Here is a 21,903-nt window from a genome sequence, read left to right as displayed (position 1 = left end):
GGTGAGGGTGAGGGAGTTTGGGGGTGAGGGTGAGGGAGGTTGGGGGTGAGGGTGAGGGAGTTTGGGGGTGAGGGTGATGGAGGTTGGGTGTTAATGTCAGGGATGGTTGGGGGTGAGATTGGTTCTCATTGTTGTGACCATGTTCTCCCACCAATAGATCTGGGAAATTCCAGAAGGCGGTCTGACGCGCCCGATTACCGAGCCTCTGGTCACCTTGGAGGGGCACTCGAAGAGGGTGGGCATTCTGTCCTGGCATCCCACCGCATCCAACGTCCTGCTGAGTGCTGGTGAGTGACTCCGATCGATGGGTTCAGGGGACGGAGCGAGGGGTTCAGGGGACGGAGCGAGGGGTTCGGGGGGTCGGAGCGAGGGGTTCGGGGGTCGGAGCGAGGGGTTCGGGGGGTCGGAGCGAGGGGTTCGGGGGTCGGAGCGAGGGGTTCGGGGGGTCGGAGCGAGGGGTTCGGGGGGTCGGAGCGAGGGGTTCGGGGGGTCGGAGCGAGGGGTTCGGGGGGTCGGAGCGAGGGGTTCGGGGGACGGAGCGAGGGGTACGGGGGGTCGGAGCGAGGGGTTCAGGGGACCGAGCGAGGGGTTCGGGGGGTCGGAGCGAGGGGTTCAGGGGACCGAGCGAGGGGTTCGGGGGGTCGGAGCGAGGGGTTCGGGGGTCGGAGCGAGGGGTTCGGGGGGTCGGAGCGAGGGGTTCGGGGGTCGGAGCGAGGGGTTCGGGGGGTCGGAGCGAGGGGTTCGGGGGGTCGGAGCGAGGGGTTCGGGGGACGGAGCGAGGGGTACGGGGGGTCGGAGCGAGGGGTTCGGGGGGTCAGAGCGAGGGGTTCGGGGGGACGGAACGAGGGGTTCGGGGGTCGGAGTGAAGGGTTCGGGGGTCGGAGCGAGGGGTTCGGGGGGACGGAGCGAGGGGTTCGGGGGGTCGGAGCGAGGGGTTCGGGGGGTCGGAGCGAGGGGTTCGGGGGGACGGAGCGAGGGGTTCAGGGGACGGAGCGAGGGGTTCAGGGGACGGAGCGAGGGGTTCGGGGGGTCGGAGCGAGGGGTTCGGGGGGTCGGAGCGAGGGGTTCGGGGGACGGAGCGAGGGGTTCGGAGCGAGGGGTTCGGAGCGAGGTGTTCGGGGGACGGAGCGAGGGGTTCGGGGGGTCGGAGCGAGGGGTTCAGGGGACCGAGCGAGGGGTTCGGGGGGTTGGAGCGAGGGGTTCGGGGGGTCGGAGCGAGGGGTTCGGGGATCGGAGCGAGGGGTTCGGGGGGTCGGAGCGAGGGGTTCGGGGGGTCGGAGCGAGGGGTTCGGGGGGTCGGAGCGAGGGGTTCAGGGGACGGAGCGAGGGGTTCGGAGCGAGGGGTTCGGGGGACGGAGCGAGGGGTTCGGGGGGTCGGAACGAGGGGTTCGGGGGTCGGAGGGAAGGGTTCGGGGGTCGGAGCGAGGGGTTCGGGGGACGGAGCGAGGGGTTCGGGGGTCGGAGCGAGGGGTTCGGGGGATCGGAGCGAGGGGTTCGGGGGGTCGGAGCGAGGGGTTCGGGGGTCGGAGCGAGGGGTTCGGGGGTTGGAGCGAGGGGTTCGGGGGGTCGGAGCGAGGGGTTCGGGGGGTCGGAGCGAGGGGTTCGGGGGGTCGGAGCGAGGGGTTCGGGGGGTCGGAGCGAGGGGTTCGGGGGACGGAGCGAGGGGTTCGGGGGACGGAGCGAGGGGTTCGGGGGACGGAGCGAGGGGTTCGGGGGTCGGAGCGAGGGGTTCGGGGAGTCGGAGCGAAGGGTTCGGGGGGTCGGAGCGAGGGGTTCGGGGGGTCGGAGCGAGGGGTTCGGGGGTCGGAGCGAGGGGGTCGGGGGGGACGGAGCGAGGGGTTCGGGGGTCGGAGCGAGGGGGTCGGGGGGTCGGAGCGAGGGGTTCGGGGGGTCGGAGCGAGGGGTTCGGGGGGTCGGAGCGAGGGGTTCGGGGGGTCGGAGCGAGGGGTTCGGGGGTCGGAGCGAGGGGTTCCGAGCGAGGGGTTCGGGGGTCGGAGCGAGGGGTTCGGGGGGGTCGGAGCGAGGGGTTCGGGGGGTCGGAGCGAGGGGTTCGGGGGTCGGAGCGAGGGGTTCGGGGGGTTGGAGCGAGGGGTTCGGGGGTCGGAGCGAGGGGTTCGGGGTCGGAGTGAGGGGTTCGGGGGGTTGGAGCGAGGGGTTCGGGGGGTCGGAGCGAGGGGTTCGGGGGGTCGGAGCGAGGGGTTGGGGGGGTCGGAGCGAGGGGTTCGGAGCGAGGGGTTCGGAGCGAGGGGTTCGGGGGTCGGAGCGAGGGGTTCGGGGGTCGGAGCGAGGGGTTCGGGGGTCGGAGCGAGGGGTTCGGGGGGTCGGAGCGAGGGGTTCGGAGGTCGGAGCGAGGGGTTCGGGGGGTCGGAGCGAGGGGTTCGGGGGGACGGAGCGAGGGGTTCGGGGGGTCGGAGCGAGGGGTTCGGGGGTCGGAGCGAGGGGTTCGGGGGGTCGGAGCGAGGGGTTCGGGGGTCGGAGCGAGGGGTTCGGGGGTCGGAGCGAGGGGTTCGGGGGTCGGAGCGAGGGGTTCGGGGGGTCGGAGCGAGGGGTTCGGGGGGTCGGAGCGAGGGGTTCGGGGGGACGGAGCGAGGGGTTCGGGGGGACGGAGCTAGGGGTTCGGGGGGACGGAGCGAGGGGTTCGGGGGACGGAGCGAGGGGTTCGGGGGACGGAGCGAGGGGTTCGGGGGACGGAGCGAGGGGTTCGGGGGACGGAGCGAGGGGTTCGGGGGACGGAGCGAGGGGTTCGCGGGGTTCGGAGCGAGGGGTTCGGGGGGTTGGAGCAAGGGGTTCGGGGGTCGGAGCGAGGGGTTCGGCGGTCGGAGCGAGGGGTTCGGGGGGACGGAGCGAGGGGTTCGGGGGGTCGGAGCGAGGGGTTCGTGGGGTTCGGAGCGAGGGGTTCGGGGGGTTGGAGCGAGGGGTTCGGGGGACAGAGTGAGGGGTTCGGGGGTTGGAGCGAGGGGTTCGGGGGTTGGAGCGAGGGGTTCGGGGGTCGGAGCGAGGGGTTCGGAGCGAGGGGTTCGGGGGACAGAGTGAGGGGTTCGGGGGGTCGGAGCGAGTGGTTTGGAGCGAGGGGTTCGGGGGGTCGGAGCGAGGGGTTCGGGGGTTCAAGCTGAGGGAGATGATTAAAGTGGGTGGGATTAGACTGGTGTTAATCTCCGCGATGTCTCGCCCTCTGCTGTGATGTTCTGTGAATCTCTTTTTATTAATTGACTCTCTCCATCTTTCCCCCTCTTGTTCCCCTTCTCTTCTCCCCACCCCACTCTCCGTTACACATCTCCCCGCTCCTTCTCAACCCCGCCCATCTTCTACCCTCTCCCACCCCCGGCCCCGTCTCTCGCTCCCTCCCTCTCATCTGTCTGTGTCTTGTCTGTCTGTCTCTCGTCTGTCTGTCTGTCTTTTTCTCTCGTCTGTCCATCTCTCTCATCTGTCTCTCTCTCTCTCGGCTGTCTCTCTCTCTCTCTCGGCTGTCTCTCTCTCTCTCTCGTCTGTCTCTCTCTCTCTCGTCTGTCTCTCTCTCTCTCGTCTGTCTCTCGCTCTCTCGTCTGTCTCTCTCTCTCTCGTCTGTCTCTCTCTCTCTCTCTCGTCTGTCTCTCTCTCTCTCGTCTGTCTCTCTCTCTCTCTCGTCTGTCTCTCTCTCTCGTCTGTGTCTCTCTCTCGTCTGTCTCGCTCTCTCTCGTCTGTCTCGCTCTCTCGTCTGTCTCTCTCTCTCTCTCGTCTGTCTCTCTCTCTCTCGTCTGTCTCTCTCTCTCTCGTCTGTCTCTCTCTCTCTCGTCTGTCTCTCTCTCGTCTGTCTCTCTCTCTCTCGTCTGTCTCTCTCTTTCTCTGTCTGCCTCTCTTGCTCTCTCTCTTCTGTCTCTTTGTCTGTCTGTCTGCCTGTCTGTATCTCTCTCTGTCTCCCTCTCTCGCTCTCGTCTGTCTCTGTGTCGCTCTCTCCCTCCCCCCGCCCACCTCTGGTCCGCAGGCTGCGACAATGTCATCATAATCTGGAACGTGAGCACGGCGGAGAAGGCAGTGGTGATCGACAGCCTTCACCCGGACATTATCTACAGTGTCTGCTGGAACCACAATGGCAGCCAGCTTCTCACCTCCTGCAAGGATAAGAAGCTCCGGGTCATTGAGCCCCGAAAGCAGACGGTCATCTTGGTGAGTCACCGTGGGAGCCAGGCGCAGGCCCAGGCCCAGCTGAGACCAGTGCAGGCCCAGGCCCAGCTGAGCCCAGTAGGCCCCAAATGGAAAGTGCGGCCTGCCTCTCAAACTAGGCTCCCGGGGCTCCGTTCAAAGCCTCAGGCTTTCTCTGGGGCTCTGCTGCTCGCCAGGTACTTCAGGAGCAGGTGCCTTGGACCTCAACCCTCGTTGGTCATCTCAAGGGAGCAGGTTGGGTGGGGAGAAGGACGTGGGATTGAGATAAGGGTCCGCACGGGCACAGACTCTCCCCGGGGTACGGGTCCTCATGGGCACTGACTCTCCCTGGGGTACGGGTCCCTGCGGGCACCAACTCTCCCCGGGGTATGGGTCCTCACGGGCACAGACTCTCCCCGGGGTACGGGTCCTCACGGGCACTGACTCTCCCTGGGGTACGGGTCCCTGCGGGCACCAACTCTCCCCGGGGTATGGGTCCTCACGGGCACCGACTCTCCCCGGGGTACGGGTCCCCACGGGCACAGACTCTCCCCGGGGTACGGGTCCCCGCGGGCACCGACTCTCCCCGGGGTACGAGTCCCCACGGGCACAGACTCTCCCCGGGGTACGGGTCCCCACGGGCACAGACTCTCCCCGGGGTACGGGTCCCCGCGGGCACCGACTCTCCCCGGCGTACGAGTCCCCACGGGCACCGACTCTCCCCGGGGTACGGGTCCCCGCGGGCACCGACTCTCCCCGGGGTACGGGTCCCCGCGGGCACCAACTCTCCCCGGGGTACGGGTCATAGAAACATAGAAGATAGGAGCAGGAGTAGGCCATTCGGCCCCTCGAGCCTGCTCCGCCATTTAATGAGATCATGGCTGATCATCCAAATTCAGTACCCTGTCCCTCCTTTCTCCCCATACCCCTTGATCCCTTTAACCTTAAGAAATATATCCAACTCCTTCTTGAATATATTTAATGAATTGGCTTCAGTGGTAGAGAATTCCACAGGTTCACCACTCTCTGGGTGAAGAAATTCCTCCTCATCTCAGTCCTAAATGGCTTACCCCTTATCCTTAGACTGTGACCCCTGGTTCTGGACTCCCCCGCCATCGGGAACATCCTTCCTGCATCTAGCCTGTCTAGTCCTGTTAGAATTTTATAAGTTTCAATGAGATCCCCTCTCATTCTTCTAAACTCCAGCGAGTATAAGCCCAATCGACCCAATCTCTCCTCATACGTCATTCCTGCCATCCCAGGTATCAGCCTGGTCAATCTTCGCTGCACTCCCTCCATGGCAAGAACATCCTTCCTCAGATAAGGCGACCAAAACTGCACACAATACTCAAGGTGTGGTCTCACCAAGGCCCTGTACAACTGCAGCAAGACATCCTTGTTCCTGTACTCGAACCCTCTCGCTATGAAGGCCAACATACCATTTGCCTTCTTAACCGCCTGCTGCACCTGCATGCTTACCTTCAGCGACTGGTGCACAAGGACACCCAGGTCTCGTTGCACTTCCCCTTCTCCCAATCTATTGCCGTTCAGATAATAATCTGCCTTCCTGTTTTTGCCACCAAAGTGGATAACCTCGCATTTATCCATATTATACTGCATCTGCCCAATCACCCAACCTGTCCAAATCATACTGGAGTTTCTCGGCATCCTCCTCACAGCACACACGCCCACCCAGCTTTGTGTCGTCTGCAAACTTGGAGATATTACATCTAGTTCCCTCGTCTAGATCATTTATATATATTGTGAATAGCTGGGGTCCTAGCACTGATCCCTGCAGTACCCCACGAGTCACTGCCTGCCACTCGGAAAAAGAGCCGTTTATTCCAAATCTTTGCTTCCTGTCTGCCAACCAGTTCTCTATCTAAGTCAGTACCTTACCCCCAATCACGTGTGCTTCAACTTTGCACGGGCTCTGGCTCCCCCCGGGGTACGGGTCCCCCGCGGGCACCGACTCTCCCCAGGGTACAGGTCCCCGTGGGCTCCGAGTCTCCCTGGGGTACAGGTCCTCACGGGCACTGACTCTCCCCGGGATACGGGATCCCACAGGCGTCGACTGTCCCTGGGGTACGGGTCCCCGCGGGCTCCGAGTCTCCCTGGGGTACAGGTCCTCACGGGCACTGACTCTCCCCGGGGTACGGGTCCCCGCGGGCGGTGACTCTCCCCGGTGTACGGGTCCCCACGGGCGGTGACTCTCCCCGGTGTACGGGTCCCCATGGGCACTGACTCTCCCCGGGATACGGGTCCCCGTGGGCGGTGGCTCTCCCCGGTGTACGGGTCCCCACGGGCGGTGACTCTCCCCGGTGTACGGGTCCCCGCGGGCACCGACTCTCCCCAGGGTACGGGTCCCCACGGGCGGCGACTCTCCCTGGGGTACGGGTCCCCACGGGCACCGACTCTCCCTGGGGTACGGGTCCCCATGGGCGTCAACTCTCCCTGGGGTACGGGTCCCCACGGGCACCGACTGTCCCCGGAATACGGGTGCCCCGCGGGCTCCGACTCTCCCCGGGGTACGGGTCCCCACGGGCGGCGACTCTCCCCGGGGTACAGGTCCCTGCAGGCACCGACTCTCCCCGGGGTACGGGTCCCCACGGGCGGCGACTCTCCCCGGGGTACGGGTCCCCACAGGCACCGACTCTCCCCGGGGTACGGGTCCTCACGGGCGCCGACTCTCCCCGGGGTACGGGTCCTCACGGGCACCGACTCTCCCCGGGGTACGGGTCCCCACGGGCGGCGACTCTCCCCGGGGTACGGGTCCCCACGGGCACCGACTCTCCCTGGGGTACGGGTCCCCATGGGCGTCAACTCTCCCTGGGGTACGGGTCCCCACGGGCACCGACTGTCCCCGGAATACGGGTGCCCCGCGGGCTCCGACTCTCCCCGGGATACGGGTCCCCCACGGGCACCGACTCTCCCCGGGGTACGGGTCCCCGCGGGCACCGACTCTCCCCGGGGTACGGGTCCCCGCGGGCAGCGACTCTCCCCATCAGGCCGGGGCTAGACCCTGGGCCTTTCCTGCTGTGTGTGTGGTTGGGGTGCGGGGGGTGTCGGTGCTAAACCTGGTGGCTTCACTCCCTCTGACCCCCTTGTGTTGTGGGTGAGGTTTGGCCCCTTTGATTGGAAGGTTGCTGGGAAGCGGGCGCGGTCGGTGGCCACGTGGGAGTGTCTTGACGATGTCTTGTCTTTTTGTTGTGTTGTGCAGGAGAAGGACAAAGCTCACGAGGGGTCGCGACCCGTCCGGGCGATCTTTCTCTCCGACGGCAAGATCCTGACCACCGGGTTCGAGAAGATGAGCAAACGACAGGTGGCACTGTGGGACCCGGTGAGGCACGGGGCGGATCACGGGGGGAGAGCAAGGGGATCGAGAGAGAGAGAGAGAGAGAGAGAGAGAGTGAGAGAGAGGAAGACTGAGACTGAGAGAGAGGGAGAGTGAGACTGAGAGACAGAGAGTGAGACTGAGAGTGAGAGACAGAGACAGCGACAGAGAGAGAGAGAATGAGAGACAGAGAGTGTGAGACAGAGAGAGAGAGAGAGACAGAGACAGAGACACAATTGCAAGCATTACCAATCCAAGATGGCGACATCTGGAGAACACATTTTGAAAACCTCTACAAAGACATCCCAATAAACGAAACAAACCCAAGTCAACATCAGGTCACAGAAAAACTCCACACATTAGAAGCAACAATTAAAGACAACCAAAACCCTCTAGACTCCCCAATCACATGGAAAGAACTGGCCACAAAAACAAAATCTCTCCACCTAAAGAAAGCCTGTGGCCCAGACAACATCAAAAATGAAATGCTCAAGTTCAGCAATATGGAGATGCAGGGTGCGGTACTCAAATTATTCAACATCATATTACGTTCAGGCTGTTATCCCGATATCTGGTGCCAAGGACTAATCTCCCCCATATATAAAAGCGGAAACAAATCAGACCCAAATAACTACCACGGCATCTGTGTCAACAGTTGTCTAGGGAAGTTATTCTGCAGTATTCTAAATAGTAGATTACTTGATTTTCTTAACAAACATAATATCCTCAGAAAAAACCAAATAGGCTTTCTTCCAAAACACCGCACCGCCGACCATATCTATACCCTTCACACCCTCATTGAAAAACATATACACCAAACAAAAAATGGGAAAATATTCGCCTGTTTCATCGACTTCAAGAAAGCCTTTGACTCTATATGGCACGAAGGGCTCTATTATAAACTTCTTCAGTGTGGAATAGGGGGCAAAGTCTATGACCTTATTAAATCAATGTATCTGAAAAACAAATGCGGGGTCAAAATTGGAGACAAACGCACCGATTTCTTCACCCAGAGAAGAGGCGTCCGACAGGGCTGCAATTTGAGCCCGACCCTGTTCAACATATACATAAATGAATTAGCAGACATGCTGGAGCAAAGCGAGTCACCAGGTCTCCGTCTCCTTGATGGAGAAGTGAAATCCCTGTTCTATGCGGACGACCTGGTTCTGCTGTCTCCCACAGAACAGGGATTACAGCAACAACTAGACCTACTCGACAAATACTGCCAAAATTGGGCTCTAACAGTAAATCTAAAGAAAACCAACATCATGATTTTTCAAAAAAGGCCCAGATGTCAGGAAAACAAATACCAGTTTACCCTCAGTGATACCACTATAGGACACACTATGAGCTACACCTACCTTGGTCTAACTATTACAGCATCAGGGAGCTTCAGCATAGCAGTGAATGCACTAAAAGAAAAAGCCCGAAGAGCCCTATATGCAATAAAAAGAGAATTCTACAACATCCAAATCCCAATCAAAATCTGGCTCAAAATATTTGACAGCATAATCCTGCCCATTGCACTGTACGGTAGTGAAGTATGGGGCCCGCTAAATCACCAAAGCTACACTAAATGGGAAAAACACACAATAGAAGCCCTACATGCAGAATTCTGCCGAAGCATCCTTCGCACCCAAAGAAAAACGCCAACAAATGCATGCAGAGCCGAACTAGGCAGATACCCACTGATAATAAACATCTAAAAACGAGCACTAAACTTCCTAAATCACCTCAAATCTAGCTCCCCAGACACCCTTCATTTCAAAGCCTTTCAGACCCAAGAGTTAAACCCAGAAAAGAGTCCCCTGAGTCAGCTGCTACTGAAACTAAGTACTCAGCCGGACCCTGACCAGCCCCAGACCAACACAGCCGTCCAAACACCAATCCGAGTGAACCAAATCATTAAACAATGCAAAGAAACCTACCTGGAACATTGGAACAAAATAACCGAAAGCCAAAGCAGATTAGAATGTTACCGGGCCCTAAAAAGAGAATATAAACTGGCAGACTACCTCACGACCATCAGAGACACAAAACAGAGACAGACCCTCACCAGGTACAGACTAAGCGACCACCAACAGGAAATTGAAAAAGGCAGATACAAGAAATCCTGGCAGCCTAGAGAGAATAGAATATGCGATCAATGTCTGGCCGGCGAGGTTGAAACAGAAATGCATTTCCTCCTAAAATGCGAAAAATTCAACACATCAAGAAACATATTATTCAACAAGCTAAGCCAAACAACCCCAGATTTCAAGGAATTGGATGACCTGTCAAAATTGAGATTAGTCCTGGGAGAAGGAGACAGACCATACCTTGGGGCCAAATATGTAACAACATGTCACAACCTGAGGACTGTTTAAAAGTAAGACTGTTTAAAATTAATATTGAACGTACCAAATGAAGTAGAAAGACTGTTTAAAATTAATATTGTTTAAAAGTAATATTGTATGTACCCAACAAATGTCAAATCGATTGACCCCTACAGAATGTTGGAAAACTGTACCTTTTTGCTATGTAAGCTTTGGCAATATGGTTCTCTGTAAACTTTCATGCCAATAAAGCATTTGAATTGGAATTGGAATTGGAATTGGAGAGAGGAGGGGAGAGAGAGAGAGAGAGGAGGGGAGAGAGAGGAGGGGAGAGAGAGAGAGGAGGGGAGAGAGAGAGAGAGAGAGAGAGGAGGGGAGAGAGAGAGAGGAGGGGAGAGAGAGAGAGGAGGGGAGAGGGAGAGAGGGAGAGAGAGAGAGAGAGAGAGGAGGGGAGAGAGAGAGAGAGAGAGAGAGAGAGAGAGGAGGGGAGAGAGAGAGAGGAGGGGAGAGAGAGAGAGAGGAGGGGAGAGAGAGAGAGAGGAGGGGAGAGAGAGAGAGAGGAGGGGAGAGAGAGAGAGGAGGGGGGAGAGAGAGAGAGAGAGGAGGGGAGAGAGAGAGAGACAGAGACAGAGAGTGAGACAGAGAGAGTGAGACAGACAGACAGAGAGAGAGAGAGAGAGACAGAGAGAGAGAGAGACGGAGAGATGGAAAGTCGCTCTAAGTGTACAGGAACGGTCCGCGCGTTGTGGCGATTCCTCTCTACTCTGCAGCCTGATTTCACTGATTTTATTCTCTGTTCTAGGCGAAGATGAGTGAGGCGATGACCCTGGAGGACCTGGATGTAGGCAGCGGTGTGCTGATTCCATTCTACGATCCCGACTCCAGCATCGTCTACCTGTGCGGCAAGGTGAGGCGGGCAGGGAGTGCGGGTGGGGGGGTGGAGAGGGTGCGGGGAGAGGCGAGCAGCATGGGAGACTGAGGCCCAGACAGGGGTGAATTCGGGTCGGAGGCCGGGGCCCAGTGAGGGGGTGAAGGGTCGGAGGCCGGGACCCAGAGAGGAGGTGAAGGGTCGGAGGCCGGGACCCAGAGAGGGTGAAGGGTCAGAGGCCGGGGCACAGAGAGAGGTGGGGTGAAGGGTCGGAGGCCGGGATCCAGAGGGGGTGAAGGGCCGGAGGCCGGGACCCAGAGAGGGGGGTGAAGGGTCGGAGGCCGGGACCCAGAGAGGAGGGTGAAGGGTCGGAGGCCGGGACCCAGAAAGGAGGTGAAGGGTCGGAGGCTGGGGCCGAGAGAGGAGGTGAAGGGTCGGAGGCCGGGACCCAGAGAGGAGGGTGAAGGGTCGGAGGCCGGGGCAGAGAGGGGGTGAAGGGTCGGAGGCCGGGACCCAGAGAGGGTGAAGGGTCAGAGGCCGGGGCACAGAGAGAGGGGGGGTGAAGGGTCGGAGGCCGGGATCCAGAAGGTGTGAAGGGTCAGAGGCCGGGACCCAGAGAGGGGGGTGAAGGGTCGGAGGCCGGGACCCAGAGAGGAGGGTGAAGGGTCGGAGGCCGGGACCCAGAGAGGAGGGTGAAGGGTCGGAGGCCGGGACCCAGAGAGGAGGGTGAAGGGTCGGAGGCCGGGACCCAGATGGGGTGAAGGGTCGGGGGCCGGGCGTAGACACTCGGGAGAGAGCAGGAAAAGCTATTTTGTGGGTGACTGCACTGAATTCGGATAATTCCTGTCCTGCCCAGGGAGACAGCAGTATTCGCTACTTCGAGATAACGGAAGAGGCACCCTACATCCATTACCTGTCCACGTACGGCAGCAAAGATTCCCAGCGTGGCATCGGGTACATGCCCAAGAGAGGCCTGGACGTCAAGAAGTGTGAAATCGCCAGGTATGGAACACGGGAAGGGGAGCGGGAGGGGCCGTTGGCAGAGAGGGACGGATACTGAGCCCCACACACACAGAGAGCAGGAAAGGCCGAGGCTCCATTCCCGGCCTGTGCTCAGCGAGCCAATCTCGCCCGGAGACTTGACCCTTCCCCTGGTGTCCTGCACCGTGGGGCCTCGGCCCTTCCCCTGGTGTCCTGCACCATGGGGCCTCGGTCCTTCCCCTGGTGTCCTGCACCACGGGGCCTCGGCCCTTCCCCTGCACCATGGGGCCTCGGCCCTGGTGTCCTGCACCGTGGGGCTTCGGCCCTTCCCCTGGTGTCCCTGCACCGTGGGGCCTCGGCCCTTCCCCTGGTGTCCTTGCACCGTGGGGCCTCGGCCCTTCCCCTGGTGTCCCTGCACCGTGGGGCCTTGGCCCTTCCCCTGCACCGTGGGGCCACGGCCCTTCCCCAGGTGTCCAGCACCGTGGGGCCTCGGCCCTTCCCCTGGTGTCCCTGCACCGTGGGGCCTCGGCCCTTCCCCTGGTGTCCCTGCACCGTGGGGCCTCGGCCCTTCCCCTGGTGTCCCTGCACCGTGGGGGCCTCGTTTGATCGATGGAGTAAGTTTTTTGCTCCTCTGTTCTCAGGTTCTACAAGCTTCACGAGAGGAAATGTGAGCCGATTGCGATGACTGTTCCACGAAAGGTGAGCTTGACAAATTCGTTGATGTCAGATCAAGGGGTAATGTAGGAAACGCAGCAGCCAATTGGCGCACAGCAAGCTGCCACAGACGGCAATGTGATAATGACCACAGTTGGCCAGGACACCGGGGATAACACTTCCTCGGTACAGCCCTTCCGACAGTGCGGCGCTCCCTCAGTACTGCCCCTCCGACAGTGCGGCGCTCCCTCAGTACTGCCCCTCCGACAGTGCGGCGCTCCCTCAGTACTGCCCCTCCGACAGTGCGGCGCTCCCTCAGTACTGCCCCTCCGACAGTGCGGCGCTCCCTCAGTACTGCCCCTCCGACAGTGCGGCGCTCCCTCAGTACTGCCCCTCCGACAGTGCGGTGCTCCCTCAGTACTGCCCCTCCGACAGTGCAGCGCTCCCTCAGTACTGCCCCTCCGACAGTGCGGCTCTCCCTCAGTACTGCCCCTCCGACAGTGCGGCTCTCCCTCGGTACTGCCCCTCCGACAGTGGTTACGGTGTTGATCTACGACCGGCGCACGATACAGTAGCAGCCCGACCAGGCGTGACGGCGGTGACCCTTTTCTCTTGCAGTCTGACCTGTTCCAAGAGGATCTGTTCCCGGACACAATAGGCCCAGATCCTTCTCTGGATGCCGAGGAGTGGCTTGCGGGCAAGGACGCGGAGCCCATCTACATCTCGCTGAAGAACGGCTGCTCCACCACCAAGGTCCAGGAGTTCAAGATCTGTAAGAAGGTGCTCGACGTCAAGAGCGGAACGCACAGGACGCTGGCCGCGTCCGACTCGGTGAGTGGAGGGAGAGAGTCGGCAACGGAGGGGGTGGGGGGGTGAATAAATGTACGGCCCGTGTGTGTGTGTCTCAGTGTCAGCTCCTGTACGGTCAGTGTGTGTGTCTCAGTGTCAGCTCCTGTACGGTCAGTGTGTGTGTCTCAGTGTCAGCTCCTGTACGGTCAGTGTGTGTGTCTCAGTGTCAGCTCCTGTACGGTCAGTGTGTGTGTCTCAGTGTCAGCTCCTGTACGGTCAGTGTGTGTGTCTCAGTGTCAGCTCCTGTACAGTCAGTGTGTGTGTCTCAGTGTCAGCTCCTGTACGGCCAGTGTGTGTGTCTCAGTGTCAGCTCCTGTACGGTCAGTGTGTGTGTCTCAGTGTCGGCTCCTGTACGGTCAGTGTGTGTGTCTCAGTGTCGGCTCCTGTACGGTCAGTGTGTGTGTCTCAGTGTCGGCTCCTGTACGGCCAGTGTGTGTGTCTCAGTGTCGGCTCCTGTACGGTCAGTGTGTGTGTCTCAGTGTCAGCTCCTGTACGGTCAGTGTGTGTGTCTCAGTGTCGGCTCCTGTACGGTCAGTGTGTGTGTCTCAGTGTCAGCTCCTGTACGGTCAGTGTGTGTGTCTCAGTGTCAGCTCCTGTACGGCCAGTGTGTGTGTCTCAGTGTCAGCTCCTGTACGGTCAGTGTGTGTGTCTCAGTGTCAGCTCCTGTACGGTCAGTGTGTGTGTCTCAGTGTCAGCTCCTGTACGGTCAGTGTGTGTGTCTCAGTGTCAGCTCCTGTACGGTCAGTGTGTGTGTCTCAGTGTCAGCTCCTGTACGGTCAGTGTGTGTGTCTCAGTGTCAGCTCCTGTACGGTCAGTGTGTGTGTCTCAGTGTCGGCTCCTGTACGGTCAGTGTGTGTGTCTCAGTGTCAGCTCCTGTACGGTCAGTGTGTGTGTCTCAGTGTCAGCTCCTGTACGGTCAGTGTGTGTGTCTCAGTGTCAGCTCCTGTACGGTCAGTGTGTGTGTCTCAGTGTCGGCTCCTGTACGGTCAGTGTGTGTGTCTCAGTGTCGGCTCCTGTACGGTCAGTGTGTGTGTCTCAGTGTCGGCTCCTGTACGGTCAGTGTGTGTGTCTCAGTGTCAGCTCCTGTACGGTCAGTGTGTGTGTCTCAGTGTCAGCTCCTGTACGGTCAGTGTGTGTGTCTCAGTGTCAGCTCCTGTACGGTCAGTGTGTGTGTCTCAGTGTCAGCTCCTGTACAGTCAGTGTGTGTCTCAGTGTCAGCTCCTGTACGGTCAGTGTGTGTGTCTCAGTGTCGGCTCCTGTACGGTCAGTGTGTGTGTCTCAGTGTCAGCTCCTGTACGGTCAGTGTGTGTGTCTCAGTGTCAGCTCCTGTACAGTCAGTGTGTGTGTCTCAGTGTCAGCTCCTGTACGGTCAGTGTGTGTGTCTCAGTGTCAGCTCCTGTACGGTCAGTGTGTGTGTCTCAGTGTCAGCTCCTGTACGGTCAGTGTGTGTGTCTCAGTGTCGGCTCCTGTACGGTCAGTGTGTGTGTCTCAGTGTCAGCTCCGGTACGGTCAGTGTGTGTGTCTCAGTGTCAGCTCCTGTACGGTCAGTGTGTGTGTCTCAGTGTCAGCTTCTGTACAGTCAGTGTGTGTGTCTCAGTGTCAGCTCCTGTACGGCCCGTGTGTGTGTGTGTCAGTGTCTGCTCCTGTACGGCCAGTGTGTGTGTCTCAGTGTCAGCTCCTGTACGGTCAGTGTGTGTGTCTCAGTGTCAGCTCCTGTACGGCCCGTGTGTGTGTGTGTCAGTGTCTGCTCCTGTACGGCCAGTGTGTGTGTCTCAGTGTCAGCTCCTGTACGGTCAGTGTGTGTGTCTCAGTGTCTGCTCCTGTACGGTCAGTGTGTGTGTCTCAGTGTCGGCTCCTGTACGGTCAGTGTGTGTGTCTCAGTGTCGGCTCCTGTACGGTCAGTGTGTGTGTCTCAGTGTCTGCTCCTGTACGGCCAGTGTGTGTGTCTCCGTGTCAGCTCCTGTACGGTCAGTGTGTGTGTCTCAGTGTCAGCTCCTGTACGGCCCGTGTGTGTGTGTCTCAGTGTCAGCTCCTGTACGGTCAGTGTGTGTGTCTCAGTGTCAGCTCCTGTACGGTCAGTGTGTGTGTCTCAGTGTCAGCTCCTGTACGGCCAGTGTGTGTGTCTCAGTGTCGGCTCCTGTACGGTCAGTGTGTGTGTCTCAGTGTCAGCTCCTGTACGGCCCGTGTGTGTGTCTCGGTGTCAGCTCCTGTACGGTCAGTGTGTGTGTCTCAGTGTCGGCTCCTGTACGGTCAGTGTGTGTGTCTCAGTGTCAGCTCCTGTACGGTCAGTGTGTGTGTCTCAGTGTCGGCTCCTGTACGGTCAGGGTGTGTGTCTCAGTGTCAGCTCCTGTACGGTCAGTGTGTGTGTCTCAGTGTCAGCTCCTGTACGGTCAGTGTGTGTGTCAGTGTCAGCTCCTGTACGGTCAGTGTGTGTGTCTCAGTGTCAGCTCCTGTACGGTCAGTGTGTGTGTCTCAGTGTCAGCTCCTGTACGGTCAGTGTGTGTGTCTCAGTGTCAGCTCCTGTACGGCCCGTGTGTGTGTGTGTCAGTGTCAGCTCCTGTACGGTCAGTGTGTGTGTCTCAGTGTCAGCTCCTGTACGGCCCGTGTGTGTGTGTGTCAGTGTCTGCTCCTGTACATGTACAGTACACAGCGGGGGGCGGGGAAGAGGGAATGATTCACTCCCGTCTGGCGCTGTGTGTCAGCTCTGACGTCTAACCTCTGGCCTGTTGCAGAACCCGGCTATTGAAAGCCTGCTGGAGGAGATGAACAATCTGAAAGTGAGGATGCAGGAACAGGAGAGGAGAATCACAGAGCTGGAAGGGAAAGTGTAAGGACTCCGAACTCGAGGGAGCATCGAGGAGGTGTGAAAACCAAAAAAAAACAGCAAAGAAACAGAGAATTAATTCGCCTCCCACTTCAACAAGATGGCCACTGTATTATACAACGCAACTCCCCACTCCCCCACTCCCCCCGTCTCCCAGCAACTCCGTGTGAATCACGATCAGGGACCCCCTTTAAAGGGAGAGTCTCTACATCAGGGACCCCCCTTAGAAAGGGAGAGTCTCTCCATCAGGGACCCCCCTTAGAAAGGGAGAGTCTCTCCATCAGGGACCCCCTTTAAACAGAGTTTCACTATCAGGGACCCACTTTAAAGAGGGAGTCTCTCCATCAGGGACCCCCTTTAAAGAGAGAGTCTCTCCATCAGGGACCCCCTTTAAAGAGAGAGTCTCTCCATCAGGGACCCCCCTTGAAAGAGAGTCTCACCATCAGGGACCCCCTTTAAAGAGGGAGTCTCACCATCAGGGACCCCCCTTGAAAGAGAGTCTCACCATCAGGGACCCCCTTTAAAGAGGGAGTCTCACCATCAGGGACCCCCTTTAAAGAGGGAGTCTCACCATCAGGGACCCCTTTGAAAGAGAGAGTCTCACCATCAGGACCCCCTTTAAAGAGGGAGTCTCACTATCAGGGACCCCCTTTAAAGAGAGAGTCTCACCATCAGGACCCCCCTTGAAAGAGAGTCTCACCATCAGGGACCCCTTTTAAAGAGGGAGTCTCACCATCAGGACCCCCCTTGAAAGAGAGAGTCTCACCATCAGGGACCCCCTTTAAAGAGGGAGTCTCACCATCAGGGACCCCCTTTAAAGAGAGAGTCTCACCATCAGGACCCCCCTTGAAAGAGAGTCTCACCATCAGGGACCCCCTTTAAAGAGGGAGTCTCACCATCAGGGACCCCTTTGAAAGAGGGAGTCTCACTATCAGGGACCCCCTTGAAAGAGAGAGTCTCTCCATCAGGGACCCCTTTGAAAGAGAGAGTCTCACTATCAGGGACCCCCTTGAAAGAGAGAGTCTCTCCATCAGGGACCCCTTTGAAAGAGAGAGTCTCACTATCAGGGACCCCCTTGAAAGAGAGAGTCTCTCCATCAGGGACCCCTTTGAAAGAGAGAGTCTCACCATCAGGGACCCCCTTTAAAGAGGGAGTCTCACCATCAGGGACCCCTTTGAAAGAGAGAGTCTCACCATCAGGGACCCCCTTTAAAGAGGGAGTCTCTCCATCAGGGACCCCCTTTTAAAGAGGGAGTCTCACCATCAGGGACCCCTTTTAAAGAGGGAGTCTCACCATCAGGACCCCCCTTGAAAGAGAGAGTCTCACCATCAGGGACCCCCTTTAAAGAGGGAGTCTCTCCATCAGGGACCCCTTTTAAAGAGGGAGTCTCTCCATCAGGGACCCCCTTGAAAGAGGGAGTCTCACTATCAGGGACCCCTCTTAAAGGGAGACTCCCCCCATCAGGGACCTTCTCTTAAACCGTTCGTGTGGGGGGTGGGGTGGTCGGGGGTGCGGTGAGAGTGGGGGCGGAGGGGGAGCGAGAGTGCGTACTTAAAAACTCAAAGACAACATGGTGGCACTGCCAATGCAGGCCCCCACCCCCCCCCCCTTTAGGAATGAGTTCTCCTGCCACATGACGTCACTGGGCCGAGCTGCCCAATGACAGAGCTTCGTCCCGGGCTGCCCCTGCCGGACCAGTCCATTCAGCGGGTGGGGAGGGGGAGGAACGAGGGCAGCGATAGAAATCTCTCCCCAGAGAAGCGGAAATCCATTTTTCCTTTTCAAGTGAGGGGGGAGGATTTAAAAAAATATATAAGGTATAAAACTTGTCAGAATTATTCCTGGTGCTGTTTTTTAATCTCTTTTTTTTTTCCCCGCCCAAACAGTATTTTTTGCTTTCAGTAGTGGCGGCCATTTTGCGCTGTGAGGGGTGATGAGCAGGACGCGAGCGCGCCCGAGGCGGAACGGGGAAAGGGCGGCCGGGGAGCAGCGAGGAAAGCCCAAGGGTGGTCGGCCGAGGATCTGTCCCCCCAGCCCGTCGCCCCTCCACTGGTGGCTCCAGGGTCTCCTCCTCCTCCTCCTCCTCCTCCGACCGTCCGTCCACTTTCCCTCTCGCTCACCCATAGAAGATAGGAGCAGGAGTCGGCCATTCGGCCCCTCGAGCCTGCTCCACCATTCAATGAGATCATGGCTGATCATCCAAATTCAGTACCCGGTCCCTGCCTTCTCCCCATATCCCTTGATCCCTTTAGCCTTAAGAAATATATCTAACTCCTTCTTGAATATATTTAATGAATTGGCCTCAACTGCCTTCTGTGGTAGAGAATTCCACAGGTTCACCACTCTCTGGGTGAAGAAATTCCTCCTCATCTCTGTCCTAAATGGCTTACCCCTTATCCTCTTCCATCGCTGGGTGTCCCCCGTAATGGCCGTAGCAGGGCGGAGAGTGCCAGGGCAGAGCCGGGGTCAAGTTGTTAGCCAGGCTGGAGTGTACGATGTTAGGTTGGGTGGGGAGCAACGAGAGTCTCTGAGGCCTGGTGCAGAAGGGGTGAGAATAAATTGAGAGAGACAGAGAGAGAGAAAATGCGTGACAGAAAGGGAGAGGCAGAGAGAGACAGGGAGAGGCAGAGAGAGACGGGGAGAGAGAGAGAGAGAGAGAGAGAGACGGGGAGAGAGATGGGAGAGAGAGAGAGAGAGAGAGAGAGAGAGAGAGAGAGAGAGAGACGGGGAGAGAGAGAGAGAGAGAGAGACGGGGAGAGAGAGAGAGACGGGGAGAGAGAGAGAGACGGGGAGAGAGAGAGAGACGGGGAGAGGGAGAGAGAGAGAGAGAGAGATGGGGAGAGAGAGGAACGATGAGAGGGAGAGACGGGGGAGACGAGAGAGTGAGACGGGGAGACTGAGACGGGGAGGGAGAGACGGGGGAGAGAGAGACGGTGGGGGAGAGAGAGAGAAAGAGAAACAGGGAGAGAAAGAGACTGGGGGAGAGAGAGAGACACGGGGAGACAGACACAGAGAAAATGAGTGTGTGTGTGTGAGGGAGAGAGAGACGAAGAGGTGGAGAGAGACAGCAAGTGAAACAGCACCTCCCAAACCCACGACCTCTTCCACCTAGAAGGACAAGGGCAGCAGGCACATGGGAACACCACCACCTCCAAGTTCCACCTCCAAGTCACACACCAGCCTGACTTGGAAATATATCGGCCGATCCTTCATCGTCGCTGGGTCAAAATCCTGGAACTCCCTCCCTAACAGCACTGTGGGAGTACCTTCACCACACGGACTGCAGCGGTTCAAGAAGGCGGCTCAACACCACCTTCTCAAGGGCAACTAGGGATGGGCAATAAATGCTGGCCTTGACAGCGACGCACACGATTCATTTTTTAACAACAGACTAGGCCATAATCGCACAGCGCGATTCCTGCTCAAAGTATTCCTCACAGTGACAGAATCTGTCCACATGCGCAAATTCTTTTTCAAAATAAACGTTTTAACAAGCTGTGAAATATACGTCACCTTGTAAAAAAAATAAATGCTGAATAAACAAAGGAAAATGGCTCATTTTTTAATCTATGTTTGCACCTGTGCATCAGCTATCTATCAACAGGAGCCCCATCCCGACTCTCGCCGGGGTACGGGTCATCGCGGGCATCGTCTCTCTCCGGGGTACGGGTCCCCGCGGGCGCCGACTCTCCCCGGGGTACGGGTCCCCGCGGGCGCCGACTCTCCCCGGGGTACGGGTCCCCGCAGGCGCTGACTCTCCCCGGGGTACGGGTCCCCGCGGGCGCCGACTCTCCCCGGGGTACGGGTCCCCACGGGCACCGACTCTCCCCGGGGTACGGGTCCCCACGGGCACCGACTCTCCCCGGGGTACGGGTCCCCACGGGCACCGACTCTCCCCGGGGTACGGGTCCCCACGGGCACCGACTCTCCCCGGGGTACGGGTCCCCATGGGCGGCGACGTCGTCCCTCTCAGATGGGACATAAAAGATACCACAGCCACTTTGTCTCTCTCTCAATTTCTCTCTCTCTCTCTGTCTCATTCTGTCTCTCTCTCTCTCATAAGAACATAAGAAATAGGAGCAGGAGTCGGCCTTTGGGCCCCTCGAGCCTGCTCCGCCATTCAATGAGATCATGGCTGATCTTCTGCCTCAACTCCATTCACTGGCCCTATCGCCATATCCCTCGATGCCCTTTACTAGTCAGAAATCTATCGACTTCTGTTTTGAATATACCCAATGACTGAGCCTCCATATCCCTCTGGGGTAGAGAATTCCAAAGATTCACCACCCTCTGTGTGAAGAAATTCCTCCTCATCTCAGTCCTGAATGGCCGACCCTTTATCCTGAGGCTGTGGCCCCTGGTTCTAGACTCCCCAGCCAAGGGAAACATTCTCCCAGCATCCACCCTATCAAGCCCTGTAATAATTTTGTATGCTTCAATGAGATCCCCTCTCATTCTTCTGAATTCAAGAGAATACAGGCCTAGTTTACTCAATCTCTTCTCATACGACAGTCCCGCCATCCCAGGAATCAATCTCGTGGTCCTCCATTGCACTCCCTCGATGGCAAGTGTATCCTTCCTTAGGTAACGAGACCAAAATTGTACACAGTACTCCAGGTGTGGTCTCACCAAGGCCCTATAGAATTGGAGTAAGACTTCTTTACTCCTGTACTCAAATCCTCTTGTAATGAAGGCCAGCATACCATTTGCCTTCCTAATGGCTTGCTGCACCTGCACATTCACTTTCAGTGACTCATGTACAAGGACACCCAGGTCCCTTTGAGCATCTGCACTCCCCAATCTTTCACAATTCAGGAAATACTCTGCCATTCTGTATTTCACCATTTAGGAAATACTCATCCCATTTCCCTCCAGACTCCATTGTTCCAACACGCTCCTGTCCGGCCACCAACCTTCCACCCTCCGTAGCCATCCGCTTATCCAAAACTCCTGCTGCTCCTGTATCCTAACTCTCTCCGAGTCCCATACACCCATCACCCCCTGTTGTTGCTCGCTGATCGACATCGGCTCCCGGTCCGGCAACGCCTCGATCTTAAAATTCTCCATCCTCCTGTTCAAATCCTTCCACGGCCCGCGCCCCCCTCCCTATCTCTGTAACCTCCTCCAGCCCCTACCACCCTCCCTATCTCTGAAACCTCCTCCAGCCCCTACAACCCTCCCTATCTCTGTAACCTCCTCCAGCCCTACAAACTCTCCCTATCTCTGCAACCTCCTCCAGCCCCTACCACCCTCCCTACCTCAGTAACCTCCTCCAGCCTCGACCACCCACCCCATCTCTGTAACCTCCTCCAGGCCCGACCACCCTCCCTATCTCTGTAACCTCCTCCAGCCCCTACCACCCTCCCTATCTCTGTAACCTCCTCCAGCCCCTACAACCCTCCCTATCTCTGTAACCTCCTCCAGCCCTACAAACCCTCCCTATCTCTGTAACCTCCTCCAGCCCCTACCACCCTCCCTATCTCTGTAACCTCCTCCAGCCCTTACCAGTCTCCCTATCTCTGTAACCTCCTCCAGGCCTACAACCCTCCCTATCTCTGTAACCTACTCCAGCTTCTACAACCCTCCCTATCTCTGTAGCCTCCTCCAGCCCCGACAACCCTCCCTATCTCTGTAACCTCCTCCAGCCCCTACAACCCTCCCTATCTCTGTAACCTCCTCCAGCCCCTACAACCCTCCCTATCTCCGTAACCTCCTCCAGCCCCTACCACCCTCCCTATCTCTGTAACCTCCTCCAGCCCCTACAACCCTCCCTATCTCTGTAACCTCCTCCAGCCCCTACAACCATCCCATCTCTGTAACCTCCTCCAGCCCCTATCACCCTCCCTAGCTCTGTAAACTCCTCCAGCCCCTACCACTCTCCCTATCTCTGTATCCTCCTCCAGCCCCTACAACCATACCATCTCTGTAACCTCCTCCAGCCCCTACAACCCTCCCTATC

The 21,903-nt window shown here is 58.4% G+C and overlaps 1 protein-coding gene across 4 annotated transcripts in view; it reads left to right on the top strand.

Moving 5' to 3' along the window:
• Positions 1–19,495, top strand: part of LOC147094588 (coronin-1C-A-like) — an 84,256-nt gene extending 64,761 nt beyond the window's left edge. For all 4 annotated transcript variants that reach the window (XM_085974424.1, XM_085974423.1, XM_085974425.1 and 1 more), the window contains exons 4-11: positions 158–287; positions 3,962–4,143; positions 7,340–7,459; positions 10,571–10,675; positions 11,493–11,638; positions 12,259–12,316; positions 12,890–13,102; positions 15,853–19,495. In XM_085974424.1, the coding sequence (XP_085830550.1) occupies positions 158–287; positions 3,962–4,143; positions 7,340–7,459; positions 10,571–10,675; positions 11,493–11,638; positions 12,259–12,316; positions 12,890–13,102; positions 15,853–15,951 (1,053 nt within the window). In that variant the 3' untranslated portion in view covers positions 15,952–19,495. The remainder of the gene's footprint in view (positions 1–157; positions 288–3,961; positions 4,144–7,339; positions 7,460–10,570; positions 10,676–11,492; positions 11,639–12,258; positions 12,317–12,889; positions 13,103–15,852) is intronic.
• Positions 19,496–21,903: the final 2,408 nt, after the last annotated feature.

The sequence above is a fragment of the Somniosus microcephalus genome, unplaced genomic scaffold (genome assembly GCF_052327205.1).
Source record: "Somniosus microcephalus isolate GS21.2 unplaced genomic scaffold, FLI_Smic_1.0 unresolved_chr1, whole genome shotgun sequence".
NCBI classification, from domain to species: Eukaryota; Metazoa; Chordata; class Chondrichthyes; order Squaliformes; family Somniosidae; genus Somniosus; species Somniosus microcephalus.
This window is presented reverse-complemented; position numbering and strand designations above follow the sequence as displayed.